This window comes from Balearica regulorum, chromosome 1 (genome assembly GCF_011004875.1).
Source record: "Balearica regulorum gibbericeps isolate bBalReg1 chromosome 1, bBalReg1.pri, whole genome shotgun sequence".
In the NCBI taxonomy this organism is placed as follows: domain Eukaryota; kingdom Metazoa; phylum Chordata; class Aves; order Gruiformes; family Gruidae; genus Balearica; species Balearica regulorum.
In genome coordinates, this window is record NC_046184.1 from 92,169,931 (window position 1) to 92,187,251 (window position 17,321).

The window sequence follows — 17,321 nt, forward strand, 5'->3', positions numbered from 1 at the left end:
TCAGCTTAAACATGTCTTTCTTCCCTTCTCCTCTGTCTAGAGGAACTGGCCCTTCCCAGCCATTATTTTCTTCAGTATGACTCATTGCAACTACAAGTCCATTGTATCCTTCAACACTGTCTATCCAGGCCCTGCAAAACACACCAGGCAGAACACCATCAGAGCACCTACACCCCTTCCATACAGGGAATTCCTGGGGAGAAACAGACATACTATCAAATATCCCATTTTTGGTTTTAACCACACAAAGAATTTACCAAAACGTTCTTTATTTTTCTAGAATGTCATACATGATAATAGTCCAGTTTAGCTTAGCACAAAGCTTAAGGCCAATACAAAGAGCAAGAATCTCTTAAGAACAACTGTCTGCCCCTCAGGTGATGATGACACTGAGATATACTAGATCCTTCAGTGACATGCACCAGAGGGCTCTGGTGGCAAAGGCTAGCTAGCACACAGACAAAAAACAAATCAAGAGCTAGCTTCCTAAGCAAGCAGACTGAGCAGGCTGCCTGACAGCCATTGCTGCAGCATTAAATGCATCAGAGCAGTGAGTTTTAAGTGATTTCTAGTGAGTTATCAGGAAGGCATAAGTGATTGCAAAATGCACGGTGATGTTATTGCATTAACTGAGAGCTCCACTTCCCAAGTCTCTCAGGAATTGAGGTTTTAGGTTAAAGTTTCCCTTACTCATTATGTAGGCCGAAGTCTGCTCAGCAATGAATGCAAACAGTGCCACAGAATAATGACAACTGCAGGTGCAAAGGAGGAAATGCTAGAGGCATGATAGTGCTTCAACATTTATTTTCCCCAAAGACACATAAAAAGAATTAAAACAGTTCTAAAACCCACAAAGCTTTTTAATACTTCACAATACATAAATACTAACTGTGCTTCCTGCTTAGACTAACCAGCAGGGAGGTCTTTTATTCAGGCCTTTATGTCAGTAGGTGCATAAAGCTGTTTCATTTACTTCAGGTACAGAACAGGTGACAAGAGAAATGTACGGTAGAGTCATTCCAGTTTGGTTCAAGGCCAGGAAATTCTCCTGAGAGGGATGCTCTGCTGTTGACTGGAAGCCATGTTCAACAGATACTGCTCACATCGCGTACAGATGTCTGCAGTCAGCCAGTCTGCCATGGTCCCTGTGTAACAGCACAGAGGCTGTGCTAGGCAATGGGGTTCCAAAACAATGGGTACACTGGAGTGGGAGAGGGAAAAAGAAAAGCAGGAAAGCTGGTTAGCTTTCTGTTAGCAGGCACAGTGCTCTCCACCCTTCCCCCATGCATGATCCAAAACTGCTAAGTGGTTTAGCTAAATGCATGAGTTAAGCAGAGCAGTCAGCTCCACTTAGGAAGGCTACTAAGCACTAGAACAGCTTCATTTACTGACACCTTCTCTCCATTGACAGTATGTCAGCCAAAGGGCTAATGGATATCTGTGGTTGATCCAAGGTTACGGCTGCACCCTTATGCTGTAGGATTTTTTTTTTTTTTGCCATCCTGAAGTATGGCAGTAATGCAGTCACTCAGACATCATCTGCAGCACCTGCATTATAAGACAAACCAAACCACTGCCCCACACAGTTAACTTCAGTAGTGAACACTGCCCCTGATTTTTGGCAACTGAGGTACAAACTGAACCAGAAACTCCTGTGACTATTTTGGCTACATTAAAGAATGGTTTCACAGAGAAGAGATACCTGTTCCTCCAGTAGAATATATAATTGATTTGGAAAGAAGAGAACAGATAATGTATGTTTCCAGTGCTAGATATTGCACCTATACCTACAAGGTCTGTCTTTTCCACGCAGAACTGTCAAAAGCCCTTTCTGGGGACAAAAAGGAAAGGGTGTTTGTATGTGTGTGGAGGGACTGAGAAACCATTTGTGGCATTACTCTTCAGTCAGTTGTACCTGAGACCATTAGTATATTTTATTTCTAGGTATAAAGCGGCTATTCCTGGGTTGTAGTGACAGACCCCCAGCTATGGGAGATAGAATATAATGGGGTCTGGAAATTCTCATACAAACGAGGCTGTTGCAAGGAACCTTCTATGTGTGGGCTAATATGGACACTTCTGAATCCATGTCAGAAACCTGATAGCTAAAAAGCAAAATGGACTTCAGAGCACATACATGTCCTCCCTTTTGGTCATCTAAGATCCACAACACTTCCAGAGAACCGTAGACTAGTTAGACCAGTGGCTAAACCAGTCATTCAGCATAACATTCAGCTGACCAGCATAATACTACACACTGCTGTCTGCACGTTTGTAGACTTGCATATACAAGTAACTGGTAACATCTTTCAAGGTAAAAACAGAACATCCCCACCTCAGCTTACCCAAAACACTCCCAGTGCTCTATTTCATGCAGCAACTCTGAGCTCTTCCGCTCTTGAGTAGCTGGGTCTTCCTCTCTGGAGAGTCTCAAAAGTTTTACGAGGTGAAGTGGGAGATGTACACACGTTCTGAAGGGCATGGACATCTAGAATCACAGCACAAGTCACCTGAGTTCTCAGGGAAACGCATTCTCCTTCTTACCAGGAAAGTTTGCATGGCATGCAATTGATTTATTGGTGCACTTAGAAGATAGACATTAATGCAGTGAACTTCCTGACCCTTGTATAAATAGAGCACAGAGTAATCCCAACCACTTTACACAAGATGAAAGAAAGAGGAACCAGAGTTGTTTTAGCTGAGTATGACAAGAGATGCCTGCAGTATCATGGCTGCTTTTGTATCTTGTAATATTCCCTCTTCTTTTTTCTTAGAAACAAGTTAGAATGTAGATTTGGGGTATCAGTGGGGTGAAGGAAAGCTTCCTGTGACTACATGAGGTGCAGGGAAAACAGAAAATGTAAAACACCCATATGCTGTTGTAAAGACTAGACTTGCCTTGATGCAGCAGTCACAGCAGACAACACTAAGAGAAAAAAGTTCCCAGCATTATCATTTGAGTAAAGCTCAGCACATAGCAATCCTGCAGCTAAAGGTGACTTTCCCAAGTAAGTCTTAATTTGTGATTGTGGCACAATCATTTGATGGCAAAGTGAGCAAGCTTTGCAAGAACTCCCCTATTCGGTTTGCTAGCCCTCCTAATTGTGCTAGTTTAGATCATCTGAAATGTCAGCATCCATAGCTTGAAGGCCTTATCTGCAAACACCCATTACTTTTCAGCCAGCACTACCACCAGACAGTTACTCAATTCCCAGTGGTTGTTTACTTGTTGCTTGTAATCAATTCAGTGCTTCACCACTGCTTCAAATAGATTTAAGTGAGCCTTAATGAGCCTGAAGTTCCTCTTTTCCTCTCCCATGAGCAGAAAATCTCTGACAAATAAGTGGATACAAGTAGCTCCAACTCCTTTTCCAGTCATAGGGTCTGGAGTTCACTTTTCCAGTCCTCAATAGAAAATTCTGGTGAAGACCCTCTCCCAGAACCTGCTCAAGCCCTGGACTGCAGTTAAATCCAACCTTTAGAGCAAAATGCAGAGAGTGATCTCAGAGAAATTTAATCTAATACTTGTACAGTAAATTTGGTCATAGCTAGCTTAATAGTAAGAGTTAAAATTGAGATACCACTTCAGAGGCAATTTTTTTCCACGTCCTCTGCAGCTGTAGACATTTCAGCCTGGCTTGTGCAGTATGGCAAAATTGAAGGGTTTGGCAACCTGTTCCTATCCAGTTTTACAACTGTTTGAATGCTGAGTATTGTCAGTACTGTTCTTTTCACTCTTTTCTCCCTCCTCATTCAGTCCTTTTGTACCAGCTCACCTGCTGCAGAGGTAACAGCTGTAAGGCCACTTAAGAAACATCTGCTTATGGCAGCTGAAACAGATCTGTAGAAAGGAAAGTTACTTGTGAATGCCAATGGGAAATATCTTTGTACCAACTGTATCCGCTGCCTGCCAAAGAGCAAGCACATAAACCAACCTTCTAAAGGGTTTGGATCCACATACAATAACAGAGGTCCAATAAAGGATAGCAAAGACACAGGAATTAAAAGCTAAAAAGGCAAAAAAAAAAAAGTCTTACTTGTAGGCCAGTGTTTTTATGATGCAGAGGTTTGGGGCAGCTGCCAGACAACAGGAGTTTAAAAAAAGGGTCTTGAGCAAACAATAGCTGTATTGTGCAAGAGTGTAACAGTAGCTAGTTAAGAGAGAGGGAAGAAGAGAGACATTCTTTGAGGTAGACTGCAGCAATCCCAGAGAGATTAAGTCAGGGCAAATTTGAATCCAATCCTGAAGCAAAAAATGAGTCATAAGGAAGCTGTTGAGTCGCTTGAACTTTATAAAAAAAGAACACATTCATACACAGCTGGCAGTCAGAAGTGATATTATCTTGAGAAGTAGACCTTAAGAAAGCTAAAAAAACTTCAGCAGCAAGAACACAAAGGGGGTAAGAGAACCATTTTAGAATAGGCAGAGAGCGGGCAAGTTAAAGCAGGGTTGGTAGTAAGGTGAGAAGAAAACAAGGATTCATTCTCAGGAGCATCAGACAGATTGTAGAAGTAGCACAGCTCTGTCAGCAGAATCCTTTGGCTCTGTCTATACTGCTAAATAAGTGAGGGCAAGAAGCTGACCCCTAAGCCAAGTAGCACAGACTTCCTCACATCTGCGTTGCAAAGGGCTTGTACTCACAACATCTGCTCTAGAGGGGCTGGTTGCAACAGCCCCTCTAAAGGAGGCTCGGTGAATAAGCCAGCAGTTTAGCAGAGTGAGGTCATTCCCTGTCCTCCTCATCTCCCCAACCTTTGCATTCACTCAGCAAGGTGGTTTGAGTCAGCACAACTCAGGTGTGGGAGCCTGAGTTAAGAGCCTTTGCTTCACTGTTTAGCAGTACCAAATCCCAATTAATTACTCTGTGGTTTCAGAGCTGGCCAACAGTCACGGCAGTCAGCTCTCCTAGAGTGGAAATAACAAAGAAGTATCAACCAAAGGCTGGGTTACTTTCCAGGGAACTTACACAGCTTAAGCTTGATTAGAAGCCATCACCACACAAGTATTAAAAGATTTTTACAAGCTAGGGCCAAATTCAGATCAGCTGTATGAACAGGGTAGGTTGAAGCAGTTCAGCACTGAGGGCCATGAAGCCAGTCAGCTTTTGAAAAGGCAAAGACAGCACAAAGAGGAGAGGAAACATACCTTTGCTTTTGGAAAGACACCATCACTACCTCCTTGGAAGAAGCCTTGCCCTTCCAGCACCATCATTGCATATCTGGTTCCAATCAGCTCAGCAATGGTTGGTGATGGCCACTTGGTAGGAAAGGGACAGTCCTATTGAAAGACAGAAGTTAAGCATCAGAGAAAACTGAAGGAAGCAGATATTTGGGGAGGTCATCCTCAAACCTGGGTCCCAAAAGACTCAGGAGCATTTGCCCCCAAAACTCAGTTTTGCCAGTGATGGGGAGCATCAGTTGACTCTGACAATACTAGCAGAGAAACTACTACATGGCTTTCAGTAGTTGCTATAATTTTCAAGCAGCTTCCTGACACTTCATTAGGGAAGCAGGTCCCTTGGTCACCACAGTAGTTAATACCATCTCCAGAGCCAGATCTGGAGGATTTCTACCTTTTCATACAGACCAAGTACAGGATCCCTTTCCACAGTAGGGCACTCTTGTCTTCTCTTTCCCAAGAACCACGCAAATGGTCTGGTGGTTGACCAGAAGACACAACAGTGCTTTTATCCCCAGGTGGGGAGCCCAACCCACCTGCATCCCCCACCACAGTGCTGAACAAAGAGGTCACACAGTTACGGTCAGTTTAGAGACTCAGCAGGGGTAGGACAGGGAGGGATGCAGAAAGAAAGGAGGAGGCAAGGGCACAGCACACCTTGTCAGGACAGGACAGGGCAAGGCCATGATTCAGAAGGTTGGACAGAAGTGCACAAAACCCAGTATTACTCCCACAACAGTCATTCAGAGCCTGATGACTTCAGCACTGCATAGATTTAAAAGTCACTGATGCTGTGCTACCTACATTTTGTCAACCACTTGTTCCCTTTATTACAGCTTAAAGGATGTTTGTGAACATATCAGAATCTAGAGAGAACGAGGGGAGACAGAGAAAGCAGGACGGCCCTACTGCAAACTATAGTCTGCTTGAGGAAGCCTTAACAGATACTTTGAAGTAATGCAGTCATATTTTTCTCTTCTTGTATGAGGAACATCTTTATTTCATATCATTCAAACTGGAAAGCCTCCACAAGGACACTACAGCATCCAGTCTTCTCTTAAATTATCTCCAAGGAGAGAATACTATCCCAACTTAAGATCAGTATACAATGTGGCCTAAGATAAAACCCACAGAAATGCTTACTGCTTGCATGAGGATCAAGGTGCAAGCTCTGGTCATTATCAGCTGTATCAGACCAGGCTTGCTAGCTGACATGCTGGACTTACAAGTTCCTCGCTTTGAAGGCCTCTCTCTAAAGATTTGGACCTTCCTCTGTAAGGAGGCAGCTGCTGTTGGCCAGCATTCAGGAAACCATTAGGTTTAATGTCTCCTAGTGTGGGTGCACTCATGGGAGGACATTCGCAATTTGCGGTGAGACCTGGATAGGAAGAGAGAGTTTTAGGGTGCAAAAAAAACCAACTGGCAGCTTCTAAGTATTCACCCCAAAAGCTGAATGCTCAAAAGCACTCCATTGCCTTTTGAAGGTAGCAAGGCTTACATCTCTCCCCCTCAACCCCCATCAGCTCAGATGACAAAAAGCAGAGGTTACAGTAATTATGCTTGTCAATAGGCAGTGATGAGGTTTCATTAGCACCATTTAGTTTCATAAAGTCAAGTGGTGCACTTTCTATTTGAACATTCAAAACACTTATTTAGCTTTTACTGTGGATTCCAGTTAGGCCTTTGGGGACATGTTATCATTGTTTTGAAGGTGCAGGAGCTATACAAGCTTCAGTCAACTGCAGAGGAATGGTATTTTAAGGGCATCTCCCCAGACTCGTTACTTAGTGTTGGAGCTTCTCCTGTAAAGCGTCTCCAATTGATCAGAAAGGGTACAGTGAGCCCAACCTAAGGATTTGGGAACCCAGCAGGCCACGGACTGTACTTTGTCACCTGGTTTAGATGTGCAGCTGGAAGCGCACTGACCTGTACTGTTGCGGGATACTACTGATGACCTAGTTGAGGCAAGCCAGGTGCTGGAAGGCACCTTGGGAGCTGTTTCCTGTAGATGAGAGGACAGGATGTTCTTAAGCTGCATACAAGAGACACCAAGCCCACTTCCTCAGAAGTGCTGCTGCTAAACAAAACCCAGGATACCCAGGACTGACCAGAAATGTTCAAGGTTCAGCCAAAAGTGGAGAGAAAAATGATGTTGTACATTTAGCAACTTTATATTCCAAGAAGTAATAGCAAGTTAATTCCCCACAACCAGGAAGCTCCATCCAAGCTACAGAAATTTCAAATTCATCTGTTCTCTTTCACCCAAGTTCAATACAGATACTACACCCAAAGTTTCATCTGTTCAGGAACCAACTTCAAAGTCCTCCCTACACAACTCCCAGAGTACATTGGAACCATTTTCTTGGCTCCAGCTCACATGTAGCAACACTGGAGAACAGTTCAAGAGGCTGTGCTCCAGTAACCTGACTCAAACCCAATGCTGTATCTCAACAGCATTGTTTCTAGCTTCTCTAGAAAAGCAGAAAACAAATTTTATTATATTATTCTCCATATGAAGGTCCTTCTAGTTTAGCAGCAATACATCAGCCACAGGGTGCTCAGATGCTGAACATTCCTACAAGTAGCACAGACTTGTGCAAATATAGCTAAGATTTTCTTTTATTAATTCATACTCGTTTTCCTCAGTTAAGCAACTGCACTTCAGACAGAAATGTTTACAGAAAACAGATTCCTATTTGCATGCCAGCAATCTGTACTAGACAGGATGTGTTAGGGCTTAAGTTCTGTTCCACAGAATTTCTGAATATGCTCAGGCTGAATCCCAGAACCAAGCAATCAAGCTTTTCATGATCAAGCCAGGAGTTAACGAACCCAAAGACCATGTATCATGGTTTATTGAAGAATGGTGCTCCCGAAATTGCTCCACAGGCAGGAGTGGGAATTCACCAGTGAAGTTGCTTCCTGAATATAAATCAGTACGTTTTCCTTCCATAAGTTCACATACCACATGAAATACATATACATCTAGCATCAAATGCCTCACTGTAAGGTAAGAGCGGGAATAGTTCTGGCCCATATTGGCCCAACTGCTATGCATATTAAAATTTCTGGGGGATCTAGTTTTAAGAGACCAGAGCAGAAGTTGGTTCTACAGGCTGCAACCATGCCACAAAAAGAAGTTTTTAAAATATGGCATGAACTTCTGTAGAGGAAAGGACGTCAGTGAACCTAATAGAACCATATCTGTTCACTTTTGAGAGACAAGATTGCCAACACTAGGATTTGAACCTGACATTCCAGGCTACGTGTGTGCGCAGATCTAATGCCTGAAGTACTTGTGCCTCTCCAGAGTCCTTTCATTTAAAGCCTTACCTGAACTCCTGGTCCCAGCTGCTGTGTTGCAGTGTTGACAATTTTAAACTTGGTACTGGCATCTTGGAGAGTTAAGAATCTATCGCTTGGAGATTTCAAGGCAATATTTGGTGTCACAAGCATTTCTGCAGTGGAAAGGGAGAACAAAAAACCCCATACACACAGACAGGATAAGATATTGTTCTGTGATAAGAAAATGACAAATTTGATACTCACACATCAGAATTTGATATTAGGCTAGACTTTGTCCTGGTAGTTACATAATCTTTTAGTTTTGGGGAATGGTCAAAATCCTGTCCTCTCACTTAGTGGACAGACAAATTTGAACATCCATAAAAAAAAAGGGTAAGTTGAAACATCTTTTGAGTCTTAACAAGCCACAAACATATTTTCTAGAAAGAACTATTCTTATGCCATACCACCTCTGTCCACAAAATTTGCATTCCCGCCTCCCTTGCATTTATACATACTGTGGAAAAGATAAGTGGGCTTTCATTTCAAAGGCCATCCATTATTTTTAGTCAACGCTGACTTCACTTGCATGCTGGATGGGTCACTTTGTAGCAGGTACCTTTGGGCCTGCTCTCATTTTCCCTTGCTGCAGAAGACCAAAGCTTTTGTGGTTTTATTCCTGCCATGAGGTGTTCATGCCAGCTGGACTCCCATGGCATACACCCTTTCAGCTTCCTCTCCAGCACCTGCAGGCAAAGCATAGCACCAGAAAGAGCCAGTGGCTAAAGCAAGGACACCAGTGGTGACAGAACTACTCCTTCAGCAATAGCACTGTTTTACACATGCCTCTCACTGAAGAGGGCACTGGGCCCTGCACACGAGAGACACATGAGAGAACCTTTAGATAACGCATAGTAGAATACTTTAGGAACTCCCAAATTTGACATCAAGAACTCCACAAGTATTTTCAGGACCACAAAATGTTCCAAATGGAAGAAGCAACGGAGGGACTAGAGAGACTGATCATCTTTCTCCTATGAAGATGTCACCTCCCATTTTCCTAGCACCATGTTTTGACGGAAAGGTCTGCCCAAAATTTAAGTATCATTAATATATCCCCCTCCCAAATCCAAACCCGTAGCTAAGACATTAGCTCTATATTCCTAGAAACTGTCCTGTCAGCTCCAGAATCATCTTGTTTTGCTGTCACTAGATGCAACACCAGGTCACCTACAGGTTTTAGATGAGGCTTGGGAGCAGCTACATCAACTTTGGGGGTCCTGTGTTTTTGCTCGATGATCACCTGGAAGAGCAGAAGTGATGCTTAAGCAATAGTTCTTTCTCTACTCATGGTATACCCTCCCCTTCAGTGGCACAGTGAATGACTTCAGTCAGGCTTTGAGGAATGGGGAAGGCATAACAAAACTGAGCTGGAAAGTGTAGAATGATGACGTTTACTTACATGGGTTTTTGGTAGAGACAGAGTTGCCTGAAGCAAACTAGAGGCAATCAGAAGCACTGCACAGCTCTTTGGGGCTTGCACAAGAAGCATACAGCCTTCTAGCCCCAGCAGCTTGTGAACTGCTCTGAGGAGCCACTGGAAAATGTACTTGGATTTTAATGTCAGGAATGATCCTGACAAGCACCATGGTCACAACACATTCATCAGCGAGAACTCAGCTCCAGACAGGAGAGAAACTGAATGGGTTAACAAGACTGTAACAAGAACTGCAGCAGCGGGCAGCTGTATGCATGAGCTGGAGTCCCAGAGACTGGCTACATAAACTAGGAACAACAGCAAGATAGAATTGCAGGGCAGGTATTCATGTGAGGCAGACTGTCTCCCTCATCAAGCCCTGTGTTTGCTGCATAGGGGAGAACTGACAAAAAAGTCAAGTTGCACATGCATGTCTTCAGCTGCCTTGTTCACTTATTCTTTCTTTGAGGCTATGCCATTTATTTTCCCTGTGTGTACAACTTCAGAACACGTGGGAGTCCAGGTAGAACACTACAGCTTCCCACACTAGCTGTGCTTTCATTCATTTGCAAATTAGACCACTGTTTGCTAGAGAAGCTTTAAAATAGTTTTACAGACGGGGAAATCCTCCTTTAAGAGCCTTCACAAAGATCTGAGCAGTAGCACACTATGCTTTCTTCTAGCATTTCTGAATACTACTCCTCAAATACGTTTGTGCTTCTTGTTGACCACAGGAAAAAAAATTAAAAAAATAAGAAAAAAAAATCAAGACCCAGTTCATCCTGCCACCTTGAGTTACGGTTCTGTACTGCACAGTGCATTGATACACAGTACATTGCAAGGAACACAAGTAGTTATGATGTATTGTCTCCTTTCCACTACTATTAATTTATATATCAATCCAGATATCATCTCCAGAGAAATGTTATAGCCTTATCTGAAGGCTGGAGCCACAGTCAAGAAAAGCAAGAGCTGGGGTTTTACAGAGGTGCATGGCTTAGCTGAGGCTTTTAAACCCCTCCACTCTAGCAGCACCAAGGAGAAAAAAGGCTGAAGTGTAGTATGGTATGCAAAGTTTTCACTTTTTAAAATATCACTCTTTATTACAAGTAGAGTTGTGTCTCATCTTCTGCCAAAATGTCTGTTTGCAAAGCACGCCAATGCCACAAAGCCTTATGCCAATGTTTTAGATGTGCTCATCATTCCCAGCTCAAGCTGCAGCAAGCAAACAGCATCACAAGCCTTTAGAGGCACCCCAGACATTTTTGTATCTGGTCATCCTCAACAATCATCCATGCTGTTCGAAGCCCCTACTACTTCAGTCAGCACCGCAGCTGCCCCTGGAAGGGGCTCAGCTTTTTTTTACCCTGACTAAATTCCTGCAGTAGCTCATAGACACCACCTAGAGTCCTCTGCCTGAGGCTGTGCAAAGACTCGCTCTAAAGTGCTTTTGCACTTGCACACATCCCACAACAGACGGGAAGGGAAGACGACGGGAAGGGAAGACGACGGGAAGGGAAGACGACGGGAAGGGAAGACGACGGGAAGGGAAGACGACGGGAAGGGAAGACGACGGGAAGGGAAGACGACGGGAAGGGAAGACGACGGGAAGGGAAGACGACGGGAAGGGAAGACGACGGGAAGGGAAGACGACGGGAAGGGAAGACGACGGGAAGGGAAGACGACGGGAAGGGAAGACGACGGGAAGGGAAGACGACGGGAAGGGAAGACGACGGGAAGGGAAGACGACGGGAAGGGAAGACGACGGGAAGGGAAGACGACGGGAAGGGAAGACGACGGGAAGGGAAGCATTAAGAGATGCCAGGCACAGCTCAACTCAAGGAGCCTGGGAGGCCACAAGTGTCCAAGGTGGAAAGCATAAGCAGGCAAGGGTCCGTTTCATGAAACTGTTGGGTGCAAGGCAGCGTAATTGCTCCAGGGAAGGGAGTGGCTGACCCCTGGAAGTGGAAAAAGTTTAACACCCAGCTTCCTAAAAGTGTTGCTATCCCTGAATTAAAATGTTACTGGAAATGAAGCACTTGGGTGGACAAACAGTGTGATCTAATGTTGAGCTGCAGCTGAGAGGGAGACCTAGACCCTTCTGGACTTGGAAGTACCTTTGCAAAAGACAGGCTTTTGGAGAAGAGGTCTCAACAAATATTGCTTAGAAATGAGGTAGAAGAGGTGGTTTCAGAGGCGTCTGTTGACTCTCATGACTCACCTTCTGAAGGGTGTACCTCTTGTGCTGAATATCATCCAAAAGTAATTCAAAGGGAGAGCGGACAGTTTCTTTTGGAGGCACGTGATGCTGTGGTCGCTCAGTGGCCTTGCGCAGCCTCACACCATTCTGCAGTTCACGGATGACGTTGGGCCACAGGGATGCCTTGGAGAAACCAGTGAGGGCCAAGTCAACAGCTGGCTAGAATGCATGGAGCAGCATTCCCTCCCTCCCCAGAATAGGGCACATTTAGCAACTGAAATCATTCAGAAACACAGAAGTGTGTCCTTAACACCCCCTTCAACTCACTTGCAGATCAGGGCACAGTACCAGAACAGTGAATTGCTTCTCTTTGCAGAAGTTAATTTACAAGGAGGAATCTGGGAGCTGACTTGCCAGGTTCATTCCTGAATTTTGTCATTAACTTTATGAATGTACTTCAGCAAAACACAGCTTCTGCCGCCAGGTAGCTAGGCCCATTTTCTTGAATACTTACTGCCTGCAAGTGCTCCAGGTGCCAGAGGTTTTTTTGTATTATTGGACCCTAGGAAACACTTGGAATGAAATCCCAAATCTTACCATTAAAATCCTCTGAACTTTCAGAAACCAAGGGTTGAAGGGCCCACAGACAAAAGAGGAAGACAAGGGGAAAGGGCTCTTATACTTTAACCTTCACAGCAGCACACATTAGCAGTTTCAGCCTGGAGATGCAAGCCGATAACCGACATCTGCTCATCCTATTCCTGTATTAATATCTGAGGATGCTCAGGCATGCAGCATAACCCAACAAAAGTTAAAGACAGGAAAAAAATAATCCACTCAATAGCATGTTTAGACAACATTGTAATGGAAGTGCTAAGTCAACAGCTTATCTGGATCCCAAAGGCAAATTGAGTAAGAACAAGTGATTGTATTATAAACAGAGAAAGGGAAGCAAAACATTTTTGAAAACTGCCTCAGAACCAGGCTTCTGACTTAGAGTCCTCTTCCTTTTCCACTTACAGTATGAAGCATCTTCTCTCAACTTATCCTTTCAGGTATCTTGGTATAATGTCAGAAGAGTCTTATGCAGGCTCTGACTGATGGCTACCTTCAAGGAGACAGGTTTTTTGTTGGATTATTTTAGCGTGGCTTTGGTATAGTCATACTTCAACTCCAGAAAACTAGAACTATCAGAGAGTGACCATATACTAGCCATATCTCCTGGGCTACACTTATCATGTAGGAGAACACACAAAAGTCTCTGGGCAAACTGGTCAGTATTAGAAACCTTTGAAATAGCTTATCCTGAGCCATTTGCACTTTTGAGAGTTGTATTTCACATGGTGACAGAACTTGACTGAAAGATATGACCTGAAGAGAGACTTCTGTACTGTAATATTGCCACATTAGTTTCAGGACAAGAATTACCTTCAGCTGGCTATTTCAGAGCAACTTGTACACCCAAAACATTTTTCAGATGTAGGTGACATCATTATCACTCATACTTTTCTTTCTTTACTGACTGGATCACTGCAATTATTCTACTTCCACCATCCCGTGTATTGTCAAACTTTGCATAAAATTCCCACAGCTGTGCAATACAACATAAGCTGCTACAACACTCGAAACCCATTGCATTCAGTTTAACAGATGAGTGGTAAGACAGCTGCGTTCCTAAGAGGTCTCAGTGCTTAGATTTCAAGGTGAAGACTGTCTTATGACATGTACGGATCAGCTCTGCTGAAATCGTACAACCCTGCACACCATCAGGCTGTGGTCTGTTTCAGAAGGCCGGTTTCGTAGCAGTTAACATGAAAAAGTGAGGTCCATAGAGAGCATTGGCTGCTTGGCACCAGTTCTAACCTGTAGGATCCCAGTGAAGTTGGCATCCTGGTTATTTTAAACTCAAGTTTGTCAGAGCAATGCAATCAAGTGGCACTTAGGGACTTGGAAACTAGAGGCAGAAGATTTGCAACAGACATCCTGCTTTTGGAATTCATGCCTCCTGAAGGAGCAGAGGCCAAATACACTAGCCTTCAGGTCACACGGCAAAGCCCATGTATTTATTCATGTATTCCCTGCAGAAAAGAACTATAGCAGTTGATGAGTTTGTGGTTTGAGATAGCTTGCCAGTTTATTTTAATAGATCACAAAATTGAGAATATGCCCAAACACACATTTCACAAACATTTTCATACGAATAGTTTGAGCACGCTTCAAAGCAAGTGCTATTTAGACAAAGGGAGCGAGTCCACAAGTCTCTCGGGGCTTGCTGTTTGTCTCCACAGACTCCAGACTACAGTGCATTTGTTTATGCTGGGCAGAGCTCCAGCCAGAAGAGCTATTTGTTTCTGACTGAGCCCTGACTGTGTAGGGCCTTGAAAAGAACAGAATAAGCTGCTTTCTCTGCCCCAAACACACAGTCCAACATCTAGGGAAGGACAAGAAAGGCAGTGAGCAGAATGTAGGAGCTGTATCTCCAACCTCACTTTCCTTCACCCCTTTGTTTCAGCTGCTGGAGCTGCATAGCCACAAAGATGGCCAGACCTACTGGCCTTCAGTCCCCTCCAGCCCTGAACCAGCACAGACTCCACATAATAAGAGTCAACTAGTCCACCCCAGTACTACCATCAACAGAAGAGTTTTCTGGGAGTTTTCAGTCCAGCTGCAAGAAAGGAACAGATTGCTTTCGGCAGGTGTCAGTTCCTGCCAAGAGCTGGAGTTTGGGGCTCATTTGCAGGAAGAAACAGCCTGAGTAAATACTTGTGGACACTTACTCTAAAGACTGCCTCCAACTTCATTTTTAGAAATGGTTTAAGTTGAACCACAAAGACACTCCGTGTAGAATAAATGTCCACATGAGGTTAACACATGAAATAGTGTAACTTCAAGTTCACTCCCCAGCTTGTTTTGCAGACAAGTCTAACAACTTAAGCTCTTGAACAACCCAAAACCTTTTGTTTGTGTTCAAGCTCTACACAAGAGTCAATGGAAAGCCTCAGAGAGCCAAGGTAGACAAAAAACCCCAACCCCCCATAATGAAGAATTAAATCACTTACCCAGTGTTTTTCCTTCTGAAGGGGATTTTCCACCAAATCTTCCACATCCATTTTTCTCAGACTCTGAGAAGCAAGCACATGAGTTCATTACCTTGCACCGTTCAGTGATTTCCTATCTATTCCATATAAATAACTAATGTTAATCTGAAAAGCCTAGAAGCCCCAAACACCCAAACTTTCAAAAGCTACAATAAATCACTAATATGGTGCAGAGACAGTATATGACAGTAGCCTTTCACATCATGAAAGGCGACCATTTCTAGTGCAATGGGAAGGTTACTTTAGAACTAGGTGACTGTGTGAAGGTAGAAGGAATAGCAACTAAGGGGTGATCCCAAACATACCTCTTTGGAGGTCTGGATGATGGTCACAAGCTTCTGAAGTTCCATATATTCAGTAAACAGACTCCTACAGGTCATTTCATAATGGCTAGTAGCCTCAGAAGGCCTGGTCAAGTGCTCCTCACAGGCCTGAAAGAAGTGCAGCTATTTAAAGGAGATCTTGAAATAAAAAAATCACAGTAGAATAAAGCAAGATTCAGTTTTCTCAACCCATGGTTAAAAAAATCTTCCTCACAGCCCATTTCTATATTTTTTTAATCTATTGCAGATGCAGAGGAACAAAGAAATAAGATTATGTCCAATTTCATATGTACACTAATGTAAGTAGCTGTGTAATTTATATATCTCATTCTCCATAAGGTGTAGTTTGAAATAAGTACCCAGAAGGAGAAGCTTCCAGTGCAGACAAATCGCAACAAAACACAGCAGGCGGAGTCACTTGTCCTGTTCTCCCCTGCCCTGATCAGACTGAGGGGTGGGAAGTTTCTCATACCTTTAAATTGTGGTTGAGAGGAAAATATTCATTTGAATTGAGACATTCAAATCCCAGCTCTTGCAGAAACTGAATACTATGGACAAGTAACTTTTTTCAATATCCGTAGCCTTCTAGGTACCCAATTTGGAGACTATGTACAGAAGGACTTCATAGACACAGCTGAGCCATGCTCAGTCTTCCTTCTTAATTCGTTTCCACAGGCACGTGCGCACACCCAAGATGGTTTTGCCTTTTCCCTCTGATGGGAAAACCATGTGCACCCTCTGTGTTCTCCAACAAGCTACCCAGCTTTTTCCCAGAAATGGTCTTGCCCCTTGGTTAACAGCATTATTCCATCAACTCCTCTAAAGCTACTATGTTTACTAAGTAGGAGGAAGGAAACCTTGATAACATCCTGCAGGGTGACTGCTGGTTTCATTGCTTCATCATCCAGTTTCAACATGAGGCACAGCAGTTTCTCCAAAGGATCACTCAGTTCTCGCTCCACTTGGCTGTCAATTCCCCAGTCCAGGGCTTCATAAATCACCACTCCCAAGTACTCCAGCAGCTGCAGACAGAGACCAAGGAAGCAGTGCAGCAAAAAGTGTTGCGGACAAGTTCACAGCTCTTGCTTCCCAGCCTCACGCATACCCTCCACTGCCCCTCAGGGCTGAGCACATCTCTCAGGGTGAGAGGGGCCTAAAAGGCAGTTAGATACTCATCGCATAGCCTGAGATACTCCCTAAACAAGCTATTTTAAGATTTTTTTTTAAATGGCTTTAGCGCCTCTAAGTTATCTGTTATTAAGACAAAAAGACTGTGGGCTATTCCACAGTAGGCAGCATCTGTGCACATTGTTTCCCAGTCCCATTGTTTTACTGGAGTTCAGTCCTAGCATTTTGCTTCATTTTCCAGACTGCAGGAGACAGAGTGACTCTCACAGGGAACAACAAATTTAAGCACTTTAATAGTTTCCAAAGACATCTGAATCTCCTGAGGTGGCCTGCTACTACAGCAGGATTATATCTGCACACATACGAAGGTGAAGACACAGGCTTACCTTGTCCTCTGACTGCTGAATGCTGCCAGTATCTGAAAGGGAAAAAAGAGGGGATGAGGAGAAAAAGATAACTGCAGAGGCATTGATAAATAGCTTTTAGAATCCCTGACAAGAGAGAAAACCAGGACGAATTCTTGACAATAAGGAAACAAACTCCTTTGACGAAGGTCAGTCACACCTGGTGAAAGTATGTCTATATTTGGGGACTCCTGGAAAGCAACACAGGATACAATTCTTATTGTGAG

At 43.7% G+C, this 17,321-nt stretch overlaps 1 protein-coding gene across 1 annotated transcript; it reads right to left on the reverse strand.

The window, feature by feature from the left end:
* Positions 1-297: 297 nt before the first annotated feature.
* On the reverse strand, positions 298-17,159 carry LOC104631656 (protein spire homolog 1). Its single transcript, XM_010298211.2, is given in 16 exon segments — positions 298-1,201; positions 2,346-2,488; positions 2,899-2,926; positions 3,777-3,841; positions 5,147-5,278; positions 6,406-6,557; positions 7,106-7,181; positions 8,513-8,637; positions 9,084-9,210; positions 9,699-9,767; positions 12,163-12,324; positions 15,201-15,263; positions 15,545-15,670; positions 16,420-16,584; positions 17,077-17,130; positions 17,133-17,159. Coding segments are annotated over 16 exon segments (1,686 nt in total). The 3' UTR covers positions 298-1,029.
* Between the last annotated feature and the right edge of the window lie 162 nt (positions 17,160-17,321).